The sequence below is a fragment of the Delphinapterus leucas genome, chromosome 1, assembly GCF_059928025.1.
Source record: "Delphinapterus leucas isolate spDelLeu-1000000601 "Yukka" chromosome 1, BTC_Dleu_Yukka2, whole genome shotgun sequence".
Lineage (NCBI taxonomy): Eukaryota > Metazoa > Chordata > Mammalia > Artiodactyla > Monodontidae > Delphinapterus > Delphinapterus leucas.
Genome location: NC_143129.1, coordinates 91,682,972 through 91,700,488, shown reverse-complemented (window position 1 = coordinate 91,700,488; position 17,517 = coordinate 91,682,972). Strand labels below are relative to the sequence as shown.

Below are 17,517 nucleotides of genomic sequence, written 5' to 3'. Positions count from 1 at the left end.
CCACAGCTACTGAAGCCCGTGCACCTAGAACCTGTGCTCTGCAACAAGAGAAGCCACTGCAATGAGAAGCCCGCACACCGCAACGAAGAGTAGCCCCCACTCGCCAAACCAGAGAAAACCCGCACGCAGCAACGAAGACCCAACACAGCCAAAAATAATTAATTAAAAAAAAAAGAAGATACAAGAATTAAAAAAAATAATATGGGGCCAAAGAAAGTTGAAAGAAGGCTGTAAAGAGCAGAAATGAATGAACCAGAAAACAAACAGTAGAGAAGATCAACAAAGCCAGAGGTTGGTTCTTCACAAAGACTAATAAAATTGATAAATCCCTGAGGAATCCAATAGAGGGGCAAAAAGAAAGGTAGCCAGTGTTATGAATTAAAAAATGGATGTTACAACTGATTCTGCACATATTAACAAGCTAATAAAAGGATTTTATGAAATCTTTATGCCAATAAATTTGAAATTTTTGATGTAATAAATTCCTAGAAAAATACAACTTACCAAAAGCTAACACAAGAAGAAAACAAGAAATGTGAATAGTTATGGAATGGTTAAAAAAACTGAATTTGTAATTAAACTATTAAAGATATGAAATTTGTAATGAAAATTCTTCTCACAAAGAAAAATCCAAAATCAGACAGCTTTATCAGCAAATTCTTCCAATCACTGAAGGCAGAAATAATTCTAATTTTTACACAAATTATTCCAGAGAATGATAAAAGAGGGACAATTCCTTAACCTGTTTTATAAAGCCAGCAATAAAGGAAAAGTATAGACTAAAAATATAAGAAAAGAAGGAAAAACATAATTAATAAACATAATTAATGTCAGAATGGTGGTTAAGTTTAGGCAGGAGGGAAGAAGTTGTAATTGGGAAAGGGCAGGTGGGTTTCTGGGGGCTGACAATGTTGTTTCTTGACCTCAGTGGTAGTTTCCACTCATTTGCTTTATAATAAATCATTAAGATACACATTTCTGTTTTTTACACTTTGCTGTATATATATTACAATTCACACTAAAATTTTTATTGAAATTTATGCGACCAGTTTCACTTAATGAGAGAATGGCATAAATATTTGTTGACTCTCATCCTTAGATTTCAGTAATATTCTTGACTCTGTCTTTACTTACTCTAACAGACTTACAACTTGCATTTCTTGGATATTATTTTTTAGAGGTTAATCCTTTAATGTTTACTAGTTTCCAAATTCCACTAACATATTATACTGGAATCAACAGTTACAATTACTCTTTTAAATAAAGGCATATTCTTGAATACTCTATACTCCCTAACTTGGGGCATTGTTTTTAAAATCCAAAATTTCATCTTGGGTTATAACACACAAAGATTAACCAATGATCTGTATGTCTGCAAGGTGTACAATATTAAGACAAATGAGATGAGTACAGTTCATCTGGGACTAAATAAACATCAACTCAGCAGTTTTTCTGGGAACTTTCACATCTGTTTCCTAACACTGATTATTTTAATCTATTTGTCTTCAGTCTTTGTCTACCCAGCCCTCATTCAAAAGCATCTGTCTAGATGTAAATAGCTTTTATAGTAACAGGATATTTGATTTAATGATCTGAAATATGAATGATCTTTTATTAGGACCAAGCCATTTTATTTCTTCTCTATAACCATAGTAAAAGGAACAGCTAAGTGAACATATTGTACATCAAATTTTATTTTGACAGCAATTATAAAGCCTATACTGAAATACTGCTCCTATCCACCTTTCTAAATTCTTTTTAACATCCCCTTTAGGGTAAACACTAAGCATCAAAATATAGCAGACTAAAACAATTCTGCCTCAAATTATGGAGACCCAAACTTTGGTCTATACACTGTTACCAATTTGATTAACTTAAATAAAAGTAGTATTTCTATCATAAAGTTTCTTACTTTTGGAACATGAGGATTAAATTCCACAGCTCTATGAATTGCTTCCACAGCATTAATTTCTGCTGTGCTTAACCCTCTTCTGGAGGCTGTTTCTGGAGAAAATCTGTAAGAAAACCACAAAATGAAGAAATAAATATTTAAATAAATAAGTATTTTAATCAATTAATTGAGATCGTAATCTAGCCCCTAAATCAGAGGTTTCTGGTGATGGCTAAAGTCAAAGCCAAATGGCTACTAAACATAAAAGTAAAGCCTTTGGTTCAACATATAAAGGAAGGCAGCACAAGAAATGGAAATATTCAAGTTAAGGTGAAGAAAGCCTTCAGAAGTCCATTAAAGGCACACTTTGGGCAAAGTAATAAAATAAGAAATGCCACACAGGGACATCTAGAGAATCTCATGAAATAGAAGTACATTCTTATCAAATTTTCACTGTTCACAGACTGTGAACAGTCCATTCTAATTCATATCAAGCCACAGTAATCTAAGGTGAAAGAAAGCAGTTGCCATTTGGTTGGTTTCTGAATAACTTACCTGTGGAATAAAGAGAAATTCATTAAGGACAGCCAAAAATACAAGGAAATCAGAATAACTCAGAATTATAATCTCAAAACAGGTAACAGGAAACCTATTTCCCTACCACGTATCTTACCATTACCACCATAGCTACTATGTACTGGATATACTTTCTATCTAGCATTGCTTTGGGCATTTAACACATATAATCCTCACACAACCACCCTACAGTATTATTATTCTCATTTTACAGATAACAAAGAAACTCAAACTCATTAACTTGACCAAAGTTCCATAGCTGGTATGCTGTAGACTTTGAATTTGAATCAAGTTTACTTAGCTCTAAAAACCTTGCTCTTTCCACTACACATAGTAAGAAGCTTCTAAGCCCCATAAGATCAAGGGTTATTCAGCAGGAAGTAGGGGAAAAAAAAGCATTGTTTAAAGTCAGTGGATGAAAAACAATATTGAGTTTAGCAGTCTTTCTAAACTATTATAGTTTTCATAACTACTTACTTATCTGAAACAGTCCTTGTCTTCAATAGTGCTGCTGTATAACAGATGGCTGCTGACTTTGGAAGGCTTATATCTATAATAATAATTTTTAATTTAGGTAAGAATCGCAAAAATATCTTAAGACAATTTCTAATAAGACTAATTCATAGTTCAAATTCAACGGATATAATATAGTAGTAAAAGCACATGGACATATAATTGGAAAACCTGAGTCTGAATCTTGATTCTACTATTTACCAGCTATGCATCCTTGAACTAGCACAACTTCTTTAACCTCAGTTTTCCCAAAATAGAGAAATGGTACTTTTCTAGCAGAGATTAAATTAAACCATGTCTGTGAAAGCCCTCATACAATGGTAAAAAGTACTCAACAAATGCTTATAAGAAGCTGCTTATAATAATACTATCCAAGGAAAAAGCCATTGTATAGATAGAACTATGTAAAAACTCCACCTATTCACAGAGAAAAACTAAGATTAAGAAAAAAAAAATTAACAGGACTTCCTTGGTGGCCCAGTGGGTAAGACTCCGCACTCCCAATGCAGGGGGCCTGGGTTCAATCCCTGGTTGGGGAACTAGATCCCACAAGTTTGCCACAACTAAGAGTGCACGTGCTGCAACTAAGAAGCCCACATGCCACAACTAAAGATCCTGCGTGACACAATGCAGATCCCACATGCCGCGACTAAGACCCGGCACAGCCTAAATAAATAAATGTTAAAAAAAATTAATAATAGTTAAGTCCAGGTGATATAATCATGGGTGGTTTTCATTTTTTTCTTCTTCCGATGTTTTTGCATTTTCTAAATTTTCTTAAATGATGATTTTTTTATAAAATAAAAAGAAATTAAGAACTACAATGAAATTAATTATATGAGTTCTTTCTTAAAGAATGACCAAAATAATGTTATTGGCAGAGTAAGACTACAGAACTCTCTTTCCAGATTCCAGAGTTATACCAGCAAATGGAGAACTAAAGAAGTAAACTTGCTTTTAACTTTTTCAGGATTCTAGAAGGGTAAAAACTGGGGACTCATAAAAATAACTGAAAACACAGAAGCATATCCAAGTTGCTAGTTTTATTTTATTTTTAATGAATAGGTCCTATCTGATTTTTCATATTCAGTCCCTAAGCTTGTTCATCATAAGTATCATAAGCAGGCCATGCATCTGATAAGTAACATATGGAAAGAATTTCTCACAAATTTCTCCATGAGCCTATACTACTCTAAAGCACTTCCTAAGAATTCCAGATGTTTAAAAGAAATAAACTTCTCTTTCCAAGTGTAACAAATTTCAAACTTTCCAAGTCATGGAGATTCCCAAGCTAATGGGTAGGAGCTTACAACAGGAGAGTGTGAATAAGTGACTTAAATGTGTTCTAATACAGTGAAAGATATGACCAGAAATATTATGCTAGTTAGGATGTTTCCAGCTTGGGGTTAAAAGCTGATGCGTCACTCAGAATGAGGAGAAAGGCTATGCTTCTCAAAAATTCTCCCAACTCCATTTGTGGTAAACTGGAACTGTTATCGTATAATAATAAAAATAGCCAACATATATTGACTTCTTACTTACTGTTGGGAGACTAGTAAACAAACAAATGGAATACCTAAGTTTAAGTTCAAGCTTGCCACTTACTGGCTAGAAGACCTTACCCAATCACTTAACCTTCTTCTACTCCAGTTTTCTTATTTACTAACCGGAAACAGTAAAAATATTGTACTTGTCCTACCACCTCACAAGATTGTTATAAGGATCAGATGAGATAATAAATTATACTTTGTAACTAAAAAGCATCGTAAAATGTTATTCTGAGTTACTCTTATATATACTCTAAGCAACTTCTGTTAGCCTTCCCTGCCACTCCAAAACAAATGAAGTGCATAGCACCCCATACTTTTCTATTACCTCACCTAACACGCTATGCCTCAATATAACTACTATTCATTTGTCTGTATGTTCCACTAAACGGTAAATTCTACGAGGGCTAAGTCCATGTCTTCTTATTCACCACTGTATTCCAAGCGCCTCACTCACATTAGGCGCTCAATAAAAAAATGAATATATCTTGAGAGAAGGAAAGTTCCTCCTTGCAGACTTTTGCTACCAAAAGTACTGATAAAGAAGATACTTAATAGCAACTTATATCCACAGATACTAGATACTGGCTGGTAAGAATGCAAAGAGAAAATCACAGAAATACCAGAGTAGGATCACATTTATGATTACTTAATAGAAAAAAAATACTTTAACCATGCTATTAACTAAGAGAATTATCACTCACCATCATATTTTGCTAGAACTGCTTGGACATCTGCATAGGCCTGTAATTCTAAAAGTGATTCTAGGAGATTTTCATGGATGTTCAACATGGTAAGAGGGGGAAATTCTTTCATCAACTGTATATTAAAAAGAAAAAAGATTAAAATTATACAAAAGGAACTCAGAGCTGAATCAAATTCACTGAGGTAGAAATTCTTTTGTTTCTTAAAACTGTGGAGACTCAACCTCTAAGAAATCTATGTATATTAAATAAATATCTTGTTATAAAACTATCAATTAAAAAAAACAGTGATTCTGGGGAATTTCTTGACGGTCCAGTGGTTAGGATTTGTCACTTTCTCTGCTGGGGCCCGGGGTTTGATCCCTGGTCAAGGAACTAAGACCCCACAAGCTGGGCAGCATGGCCAATCAATCAATCAATGTTAAAAAAAAAAAAAAAAGGAAAACACATAGTGATTCTGCATTAACTTAACTGGCAACTTAAAACACATTCTGTTTTTGAAGGAATAAAGATAAAGGTTGAGTCATCAAATTTACTTACATCTCTCATTATTTTTACTGCTTCTCTTATTCTTCCTAATTTTCTTGCACACATTGCCAGTCTTCTTTTAATATACACCAGTACATTGGTATCTCTCCCTATTTAGAAAAACAACAAATGACACAAAACTATCACTTTTATATTATGACCTGCTACTTCATTAACATATTACCTGTTAATTTTATTTGCTTACCTTGGGAGGTTCAATTAAAATTAAATTGTGTCAGAATGGAAGAATATTAATAATAGTTGAATTTGGGTGATGAACAATGAACGAAGGTTCATTATACTGCTCTATTTTTATAGATGTTTGAAGTTTTTTATATTAAAAGCTTAAAAAATATATATAGAGAGAATTACTTTTGCCTCTAACATTAAGTAATCGGAGTACAGTATATATAAAGTAATTTGTGTATACTTGGCAAGTAGATTTTACTATTAAAAGACATACATTAATAAGAAGAAATAACATTATTAAGTTTCTGCATAAACAATCTACTATTTTAATATTCTCTATTATCTTAGCTGACAAACAAAAGATATTCAAAACAAAATTTCCATGCTAGCATAAATTTTTGGTCAACAGCAAGTAACTAACAAACTACAAAACTACTTCTAGAAAGGGCTAACAAATATTTCTGGAACTATCTCATAACTATATCTGAGATTATACAAGGACAAATGGCATGACTTTTTTACAGATGTAGTTTCATTAGTTCCAGACTGCAAAATTACATATTCCCACAGTTGTGTGTTATAACAACACGCATTAACGAAACATACTATATACATCAATATTTAGTTTAGAGAGAAAACATTATTCTAATTTTAATTTACACAAACAAAAGATTTAGAACTTAACTCCAGGAGATAATGCATTATATAAACATATTTCAATTTATTGCCCATTATCTGCCAAAATCATGAAACTAAAGCCCTCTGGCCACACAAAATAGCAGGAAGCAGCAGCATTACAGATTCTAACATCTTTGGTAAAAGTGTCTCGATCACAACTGGGAGGGTATGCCTGAGAGTGGAAAGAAAGGACCTCAGTTGCTACGGCCCATATGGTCTCAAACACATCATGGAGAAAAAACAACCAAAGAAATAGTCAATATCAAGTGTAAGGCTGGTTTTGTGCTGAAGGGCCACTCCCTGGCACTATATGGAGATATATACTGTCTGAAGAGCAAACCAAATGATATACCTCTACTATTGCTTGGGTAAGGGTGAGGATAAAGGTAATAGCTACTTATTATCACTAGAAGGTTCTCTTGAATCTTGAATACTTTTGAGTTGTGTTTCTCCAATGACCAGCCCAATTCTCACATGAAATAAATTATTGTTAAGTTTCAGAGCAGCACATCTCTCAATAACCAGAACAGATCTGTTCCCTTCCACAAGCATTCTCTAGCTAATATACATTTCTGTCTTGCTGACTTGAATAGATTTGTTATCTCTTATGAAAAGGAGCTAACTTTTAAGTATTAAGTTTTTTAAATTGTTGTTGTTTTGTGTTTTACACATAAAACAGGCAGTTGCAGGAACTAAAAGGGGAAAATTAGTTCAAATTCACTTACTCAGTTGAGCTTCATGCTGAGGACTTTGGTGCTGGCACTGTTGTGACCGCCTGTAAATTGTTTCTCCTGCCTTGAGTGCCTGTTTAAATAACCTTTCAGCATCTACAATAGTTGTTGCTTCTTCCTCAGCCAGTAGAACATATGCAGTAGCACAGCTATAAAGAAAGCAAGCAAGGCAATTTTAAGTAAAATGGTAAGACAAGTATTTTCTTTGGGGTATGTCCCTTTACATCACATTTCCGTATCTTTCCCTACACTTTCTGTAATAGGGAAGAACATTTGTATTCTATTACAAATTAATCACTATATGGATGTTGCCTGTAAGCTTAAATTATATATAATGACCCATCTCTCAGAACCCTGCCTCCCAGGTAATGAGCATTAAGCTAATATACTTCTGTTTAGCTCACAGGAAACATCTTGACCAGGCCCACCTGTGAATGACTGCAGGGAGGAAGAAATTAACACATCCCCTCTGGAGGCTGATGGGAACCAGAAAATGTTTGACTTTACTCCCTCCCCTTTTAGTATAAAAGAAGACTGAATTCCAACTCAGGCAAGATGGTTCTTTGGGGCATGAGCCCACCATCTTCTCAGTTTGCTGGCTTTCTGAATAAAGTCGTTACTCTTTGCCCAACAACTCATCTCTTGATTATTGGCCTGTTGTGTGGCGAGCAGTACGAGCTTAAACTTGGTAATAAATTTTGGTTTTTCAAAAACACTATTTTTTGTTTTTATTTTGTTCTGTTATTGCTGTTAAACGCCTCTTGTGAAGGGATATCTCATTGTGTTTTTCATTTTCATTTCCCTTATGATGAATGACACTGAGCATCTTTTCATGTATTTTTCGGTCATTTGTATGTCTTCCTTGAAGAAACAGACATTTCAAGTCCTTTGCCCATTTTTAATTGGTTGTCTTTCTGTCACTGAGTTGTAAGAGTTCTTTATATATTCTGGATAACTAGACCCTTATCAAATATGACGTGCAAATATTTTCTCTCATCCTGTGGGTTGCGTTTTCACTTTCTTGACAGTATCCTTTGATGCACAAAAGCTTTTAATTTTGATGAAGTCTATCTAATTTTCCTTTTTTGCTTGTGCTTTTGGTGTCATATCTAAGAAACCACTGCCGAATTGACAGTCACGAAAATTTGCTCCTATGTTTTCTTCTAAGAGTTTTATAGTTTTAGCTCTTAAATTTAGGTCTTTAATTTTTAATTGTGTATGGTGTGTGTTAAGGGTCTAACTTCATACTTTTGTATGTGGTTATCTAGCTGTTACCATTTGTTGAAAAGACTATTGTTTCCCCCACTGAATGGTCTTGGCACCCTTGTCAAAAATCAATTGACCACAGATGTATGGGTCTTTTTCTGGACTCTAAATTTGATTCCATCTAGATTAGATGGCTATTCTTATTATTTAATTACTGTAGGTTCATAGTAAGTTTTGAAATCAGGAAGTGAGTCCTCCTACTTTGTTCTTTTTCAAGATTGTTTTGGCTACTGGAGGTCTCCTGTAATTCCATATTTTAGGATCAGTTTGTCCATTTCTGCAAAACGGGCGATTGAAATTTTGATGGAGACTGCACAGAATTTGTAGATCAACTTGAGAAGTACTGATATCTTAACAATCGTAAGTCTTCCAATCCATGAACACAAGATGTCTTTCCATTATTTAGGTCTTCTTTAACTTCTTTTGATAATACTTTGTAGTTTTCAGTGTACAAGTCCTGCACCTCCTTGGTTAAATTTATTCTTAAGTGTTTTAACATTTTTGATGCTATTGTAAATGGAACTGTTTTCTTAATTTCCTTTTCAGATTGTTCATTGCTACTATATAAAAAACAACTGATTTTAAGTTGATCTTGTCTCCTGCAACTTTGCTGAACTCTTTTATTAGCTCCAATAGTTTTTTGGTGGATTCTTTAAGGTTTTCTATATATAAGATCATGTCATCTGTGAAGAGAGATAGTTTTACTTCTTCCTCTCCCACACAAAAGCCATTTTCCCTCTCTTCTTGCCTAAGTGCATTGGCTAGCACCTCCAGTACAATGTTAAATAGAGGTGGTGGGATTCCCTGGTAGTGCAGTGGTTAAGAATCCACCTGCCAATGCAGGGGACATGGGTTCGAGCCCTGGTCCGGGAAGATCCCACATGCCGCAGAGCAACTAAGCCCGTGCACCACAACTACTGAGCCTGTGCTCTAGAACCCGCAAGCCACAACTACTGAAACCCGTATGCCTAGAGCCTGTGCTCTGCAACAAGAGAAGCCACCACGAGAAGCCCACACACCAAAACGAAGAGTTGCCCCTGCTCACTATAACTAGAGAAAGCCCGCACATAGCAACAAAGACCCAATGCAGCCAAAAATAAATAATTAATTAAAAAAATAATAAATAGAAGTGGCAAGAGCAGACTTTCTTGCCTTATTCTTGATCTTAGCAAGCTTTGAGAGTTTCAGTCTAAAGTACATAGTTAGCTGTAGGTTTTTCATAGACGTCCTTTATCAGTTTGAGGAAGTTTCCTTACATTCTTTATTTGTTTTTATAATAAAATGGTGTTGGATTTTGTCAAATACTTTTTCAGCATCAACAGAGATGATTGTGTGGGTCTTGTGCTTTGTTCTGTTAATGTGATGTCTTACACTGACTGATTTTCACATGTTAAACCACCCTTGCCTTCCTGGGATAATCCCACTTGGTCATGGTGTATAATCCTTTTAATCTGCTGCTGGATTTGGTGTGCTAGTATTTCGTTGAGAATATCTGCATCTATATTCGTAGTGAATATTAGTCTGTAGTTTTTGTTTCTTATGATGTCTTTCTTTGGTTTTGGTATGAGAGTAATACTGGCCTCAGAATAAGTTAGGAAGAATTACTTCCTCTTCTATTTCTTTGAAGAGTTTGAGAAGGACTGGTGTTAATTCTTCTTTAAGAGTTTGGTAGAATTCAGTGGTGAAGCAACCTAGTCCTGAGCTTTCTTTGTTTGGAATTTTTTAAATTACTGATTTGATCTCTTCATTTGTTATAGGTCTATTCAGATTTTCTTTTTCTTCTTGAGTCAGTTTTGGTAGTTTGTGCATTTCTGGGAGTTTGGCCATTTCATCCAAGTTAGCCAATTTGGCATACAATTGTTCATAGTATTCTATTATAGTATTTTTAATTTCTTTAAGGTCAGTAGTAATGTTCCAGTTTCATTCTTGATTTTAAGTAAGCTGAGTTTCTCTCTTTAATTGGTCAGTCTAGCTTAAAGTCTGTCAAGTTTGTTGATCTTTTTAAAAATACCCAACCTTTAGTTTCATTCATTCTCTCTATTGTTTTTCTATTCTCTGTTTTGTTTATATCACTCTAATCTTTATTACTCCCTCCCTTCTGCTTGTAGTTGGCTCTTCATTTCTAGTTCCTTAAGGTATAAAGTTAAGTTTTTGATTTGAGATCTTTCTTCTTTATTAATGAAGGTATTTACAGCTATAAATTTTCCTCTAATCACTCACAGCTTTTGCTGTATTCCATAATTTTTTGGTATGTTATGTCTTCATTTTCACTCATTCCAAAGTATCTTTCTAATTTATCTTGTGATTTCTTCTTTGGCTCATTGGTTGTTTAAGAGTTGGTTGTTTGGGCTTCCCTGGTGGCGCAGTGGTTGAGAGTCCACCTGCCGATGCAGGGGACACGGGTTCGTGCCCCGGTCCAGGAAGATCCCACATGCCACGGAGTGGCTGGGCCCATGAGCCATGCCGCTAACCCTGCGCGTCTGGAGCCTGTGCTCCACAACGGGAGAGGCCACAACAGTGAGAGGCCCACGTACCGCAAAAAAAAAAAAAAAAGAGTTGGTTGTTTAATTTCCACATATTCCAATATTGTGAAATTCCAGATTTCCTTCTGTTATTGACTTCTAATTTCATTCCACTGTAGTGAGGGTGGATAGTTTGTATGATTTCAATCATTTTAAGTTTATTGACAATTGTTTATATCCTAATTATGATGTATCCTGGAGAATGTTCCATGTACACTTGGGATGTTGTTAGGTAGAGTGTTATATAGATGTGTTAGGTCCAGTTGGTTTATAGTGTTGTTCAAGTCTTCTATTTCCTTGTGTATCTTTTGTCTAGTTATTCTATCCAATATTGAAAATAAGGTGTTGATGTCTCCAACTATTATTGTTGAATTCTTTATTTCTCCCTTCAAGTCTGTCAGTTTTTGCTTCATAAGTTTTGTTATTAGACATATATAAGTTTATAGCTGTTATATCTCCTTGATGAATTGAACCTCTTTTATCACTATATAATGTCATTCCTTGTCTTGTAAAAACTTTTTGTCTTAAAGTCTATTTTGTCTGATACCAGTTTAGCCACTCCAGCTCTCTGATTACTATTTGCATGGAATACTTTTTTACACACTTTTACTTTGTACTTCTTTGTGTCTTTGTATCTAAAGAATCTCTTGTAGACAGCATATAGTTGGACTACCTTTTTTTCCTATTTATTCTGCTAATCAATGCCTTTTAATTGAAGAGTTTAATCTATTTACCTGTTTAAGTATTTAGTGATAAGGAAGGAATTGTTTCTGCCATTTTCCTATTTGTTTTCTATATGTCCTTTTTTATTGCTCTCAATTCCTGCATTATTGTCTTCTTTTGTGTTAGATACATATCTTCTAGTATACCATTTTGATTCCCTTATTACTTACCACATTTTTTTTGTTATTTCTTAGGGGTTAACAGTTAACAATTACATTTAACATCTTAACTTATAACAATCTAGTATGAATTAATACTAATTTAGTTTCAATAGTATACAAAACTTTGCCCCTATATAGCTCTTCCCCCTACTGCTTATGTTGTTATGGTCACAAACTGCAACTTTATATACTGTATGTCCATCAACATAGATTTATAGTGACTGTTTTACATAGCTGTCTTTTAAATCATATAGATAAAAAGAACTGCAAACACCCCCCAAATTAATATTGACTTTTTAATTTGCCTATGTAGTTCCTTTTACTGGCATTCTTTATTGTTTTGTGTGGAGTCAAGACTGTCTAGTATCCTTTTATTTCAGCCTGAAGGACTCCTTGCAGCATTTCTTGTAGGACAAGTCTACTAGCACTGAACTCTGTTTTTGTTTATCTGGGAATGTCTTAATTTCTCCATTTATTTTGAAGGACAGGGTTGCTGGGCATAGAATCCTAAGCTGACAGTTTTGTTTTGTTTTGTTTTTTTGAACTTTGACTATGTTACCCCACTGCCTTACATGGTTTCTGATGAGAAAGCAGCTCTTAATCTTTTTCAGGATCACTTATATGTGATGAGTTGCTTCTCTCTTGCTGCTTTCAGGCATCTCCTAATCTTTGGCTTTCAAAAGCTTGATTATAATGTGTCTCATTGTGGATGTCTTTTGAGTATGTCATACTTGGGGTACATTGAGCTTCCTGGATGTGTAGATCCATATCTTTCATCAAATTTGGGATCTTTTCAGCCATTATTTCTTTAAATGGTCTTTTTGCCCCTTTTGCTCTCTCTCCTCTTTTTCTGGGACTCCATTATGCACAGCTAAGTATGTTTAACAGTGTCCCACAGGTCTCTTAGGCTCTGTTCACTTTCCTTCATTCTTTTATTTTTTACGTAAATCAAGTTTGCTGATTCCTTCTTCTGCCTGTTCATATCTGCTGCTGAACCTCTACAGAAAACTTTAAATTTCAGTTATACTTTTCAACTCTAGAATTTCTATTTAGTTCTTTTTTATTATTTCTACCTCTTTACTGACATTCTCTAATGGTGAGACATAATTTTCATGGTTTCCTTTAGTTTTTTATACATGGTTTCCTTTACCTCTTTGAGCGTATTTTAAGTAGTTGATTTAAAGTTTTTGTCTAGAAAGTCCAAAGTCTGGGCTTCTTCAAGGACAGTTTTTATTCATTTTCTTCTTTTCTCTGTGTAGGGCATATTTTGCTTCTTTGCATGTCTTATAATTTTTTTGTTGAAAACTGGAAATTTTAAATATTATAATCTAGCAACTCCAGAAATCAGATTTCCCCTCCTCTCCAGAGATTACTGTTGCTGCTTACAGTTGTGACTTTTCTGAACTGATTTTGTAAAGTTTGTATTCTGTCATGAGTGACCAGTGAAGTGTCTGCTCCTTTAGCTTAATGGTTAGTCAGTGATTTGACAGAGATTACCCTAAACACCTGAAACCAAAAACAAAACAAAAAGCAAGTCTTTGCAGATAGGTTGTGTGTGTGTATTGGGGCATACCTTCAACATTCAGTCAGGCAGTTTACAACTCTGCCTTAGCTTTCACTTTCTGTTTGTGCAGAACCTGAAAGTCAGACACACATGAGAGCTTAGGGTCTTCTCAAATCTTTTCTGAGCAGGTGCCCAACTTTGGGCACGTGTGGAGCCTCTGAGATTCCCAGGAATATGTGGAAGCTTTTAAAAGCGTTTATTTCCCAAAGTTTCTCATTCCCCAGCCTTTCCTCCCAAGCTTTCTAGTTTGTCTCTTGTTTGTCCTAGTTGTTATCCCTTGATCCTGGCAGCACTGGCTAATACATTTGCCTTTAAATATTTTCAACAATGCCCCCACAGTGTAGCTGTGTCAGTGCTGGGAGAGTTTCGAATTAACCAAAATATAGGCAAGCCCTTTGAGCTGGTTCTTCAGAGAGTAACCAGATGGGTCAAAGTAAACAACCATAATTCTTTGAGAAAAAGGTCCATTCTGCTTCCTTTGATAGTAGGAATTATACCCAGAAGGCAGACTGTTGTCTTCAAGGCTGCCACTGACCTAGGGAGTGGAGGATGGGGTCAGTGTTAAGTTAAAACACCACAAAGCTCTCTTACAGAAATTCAGCTATTTTTTTAAACTGATTAAGCATTCTCCAGGTTGCAATAAACTTTGATTAGCTTTCAGAGTTTCAATAAAATTCATTCACTGCTTGTTGAGTTCCCTACACTGCCAGTTTTGTTCCACCTTGGGTAAGTCTTCTTAATAAGGATTAGTATATCTGTGGTAGGGGAGTAAGAAGGGGTACAGGGACAATGCTAAGTTCACATTATTCAGGAGGCATTCCTTGATTAATCCCAACTGGAACCATATTTTTACTCTTGGCACTTATTTAATATTAGATTAATACTTATTGATCTGTCCCATTTAAATATTAAGTTCACTTATTTTTATTTTTTATTTTTTTTAAATTTATTTAATTTATTATTTTTGGCGGCCTTTGGTCTTCGTTGCTGTACGCGGGCTTTCTCTAGTTGTGGTGAGCGGGGGCTACTCTTCGTTGCGGTGCATGGGCTTATCATTGCAGTGGCTTCTCTTGTTGAAGAGCACGGGCTCTAGTAGTTGTGGCACACAGGCTTCAGTAGTTGTGGCTCACGGGCTCTAAAGCACAGGCTCAGTAGTTGTGGTACACGGGCTTAGTTGCTCCACGGCATGTGGGATCTTCCCAGACCAGGGTTCAAATCTCTGTTCCCTGCATTGGCAGGCAGATTCTTAACCACTGAGCCACCAGGGAAGACCCTAAGTTCAATTATGATTCTACATTTTGTTTTTTCAAAATATAAAGTTGATAAAAGGAGCTATAAAAAAAGAAAGCTGCTGTATGGCTTCCCTGGTGGCGCAGTGGTTGAGAGTCCACCTGCCGATGCAGGGGACATGGGTTCATGCCCCGGTCCAGGAAGAACCCACATGCCGCGGAGCGGCTAGGCCCATGAGCCATGGCCGCTGAGCCTGCGCATCCGGAGCCTGTGCTCCGCAACGGGAGCGGCCACAACGGTGGGAGGCCCGCGTACTGCAAAAAATAAATAAATAAATAAAATAAAGCTGCTAACATTAAAAAAAATTAAATTAGAGCCATGTTTTACTTATTTTGAATTCCCTTCCCATGCCTCCAATCCTACTAGCAACTACAGTTCTCAGGACTGAATGAATGCTTTAAATAAATGACTTAAACGAAAAACAAAATTAAAACAGGTGGCTTAAGTATTTTAGTACTCTTTAATTATCAACTATTATCACCAATCAGATCAGCATTCTCCTTTTTATAAAGTATTTCTAGCATAATTTCTATTCAAAAGCATAGATAAGTTTACAATTTCAGAAGCAAAATACAAATGTCAATGAACACTGCAAATTTAGTCTCTAGTATGCAAAAAGAGAAAGGGGACTATTAATGACTCCAAGTATCTTAGGAACAGAAAAAAGGAAACAAAATCACTTGCCTGGGTTTCCTTCAAAACAAACTTATTTTCCATATATTTCAAACTTACTCATTGTTTAATTCTAAAGCTTGATAGGCTGCTTTGATTCGAGCTGGAGGATTTCTTTCCCTCCATGCCTTCTGCATAACTGTAGGAAAAACATTTCAAAAAGTAGATGATATGGTAAACATAAAGTATCTCATGCAAAACGTATGAAGAATGAGTTAGAAGAGTAAACAAAGATTTAAATAACATGTTCTTAAACATAAGAAATAAGAAATTGGGGTGATGGCTCACATTAACCTCATGAGAAATTTACATTAAATTTGGAAGCTTCACATAAAGTAGAAATTAAAATATTATTTCTCTGATTTATATGAATAATAACATAGATGGTACTTAATCAAGTTAATTACATCATTATACATGAACATTTATATATCTAAATGCATATTAAAATTGATATCAGATTATAATCTATGAAATATTCTAGTTCCTTTATCCTCTTGAAAAGGTTCTATGGAACTGTTAAAAATACACAAAAAAACTTTAAAAACACAGTATTTTTTTAATCAATGATTCAATCCATGAAGAATGTCTGAATTTGCATTTTGTATAAAAAGGGGGGTAAAAAGGAATTAACTTAGACTATTGTATATTTATGGAAAATGTCAGTCTCTACTAAGAGTCAAGAAAAGCCTGAATTAGGATATCTCTGGAATAACAATACTAGTTTTGTTGTCATTTACTGCACTAAAATTAAAATTTCACACTAAGCAGTTTCTTAAAAATTAAACAAACAGGGACTTCCCTAGTGGTCCAGTGGTTAAGAATCCACCTTCCAATGCAGTGGATGCAGGTTTGACCCCTGGTCAGGGAAATAAGATCCCACATGCCGCAGGGCAACTAAGCCCATGCGCCGCAACTACTGAGCCCACGCGTTCTGGAGCCCACATGCTAAAACTAGAGAACCTGCACACTCTGGAACCTGAGCACCACAACTAGAGAGAAGCCTGTGTGCCGCAACAAAGATCCCATGTGCCGCAACTAAGACCCGACCTGACGCAGCCAAATAAATAAATAAATAAAAATTTTTTTAAAAACTAAACAAACAAAGTAGATCCATGAAACTATCTGGCCTATTTCAAGTTTGATAAGAAAAACAGAGAATCTATGAATGTTGCTTTTGGAACAAAACCTACAACTGTCCAGAAAGAATAATGTGGAAAACGTTTGAGTTTTCCTTTGGAAACAAAATATTAGTCTTGGCTTAGAAAAGGAGACAATATATTCTACTTGGGTAACAAAAATACATTTCTCACATCAAACATGTCACCAGCTAGCTGACAGCTAATGCTTCCTGAACTTGACAAATTGATGCAAGTCAGCACCCATTTGATAATAACCAGGTAAAGAATAACATTTTGCTTAAACATTAAAATATTACATAAAAATCAAGTATAATATTTGACTTGCCATTTTTGATGATGAGGCTCTCTTCTATAAGTTACATGATATTTTCAGGTTAAATTTTGACACTGAATCTTTATTAACAGTTTAAATGGTTATTTGGTACTCTAGCATATTAAGTATATAGAGTAATTTATTTAACCAGTTCTCTTTTGATGGATAATTAATTTTTTGCTAATATAGAAATATTGTGATAACCATCTTTCAACATCTATCTTTGCAAACCTGACCAAAGAATAGTTGGTTTTTATTTATCTATCTATCTATCTATCTATTTATTTATTTATTTAGCAGGATGTGGGCCTCTCACTGTTGTGGCCTCTCCCGTTGCGGAGCACAGGCTCCGGACGCGCAGGCTCAGAGGCCATGGCTCACAGGCCCAGCCGCTCCGCGGCATGTGGGATCCTCCCGGACCGGGGCACAAACCCGTGTCCCCTGCATCGGGAAGTGGACTCTCAACCACTGCACCACCAGGGAAGCCCTGTATGCATCTTTTAAAAG

At 35.3% G+C, this 17,517-nt stretch overlaps 1 protein-coding gene across 7 annotated transcripts in view; it reads right to left on the bottom strand.

Moving 5' to 3' along the window:
- The window catches only part of ST7L (suppression of tumorigenicity 7 like), a 135,573-nt gene that overhangs the window by 98,692 nt on the left and 19,364 nt on the right, over positions 1 to 17,517 (bottom strand). For all 7 annotated transcript variants that reach the window (XM_089917934.1, XM_089917939.1, XM_089917938.1 and 4 more), the window contains 6 exons: positions 15,616 to 15,694; positions 7,352 to 7,506; positions 5,772 to 5,869; positions 5,232 to 5,346; positions 2,945 to 3,017; positions 1,913 to 2,015 (listed from right to left, as the gene is read on the bottom strand). In XM_089917934.1, coding sequence (XP_089774060.1) covers positions 1,913 to 2,015; positions 2,945 to 3,017; positions 5,232 to 5,346; positions 5,772 to 5,869; positions 7,352 to 7,506; positions 15,616 to 15,694 — 623 coding nt within the window. The remainder of the gene's footprint in view (positions 1 to 1,912; positions 2,016 to 2,944; positions 3,018 to 5,231; positions 5,347 to 5,771; positions 5,870 to 7,351; positions 7,507 to 15,615; positions 15,695 to 17,517) is intronic.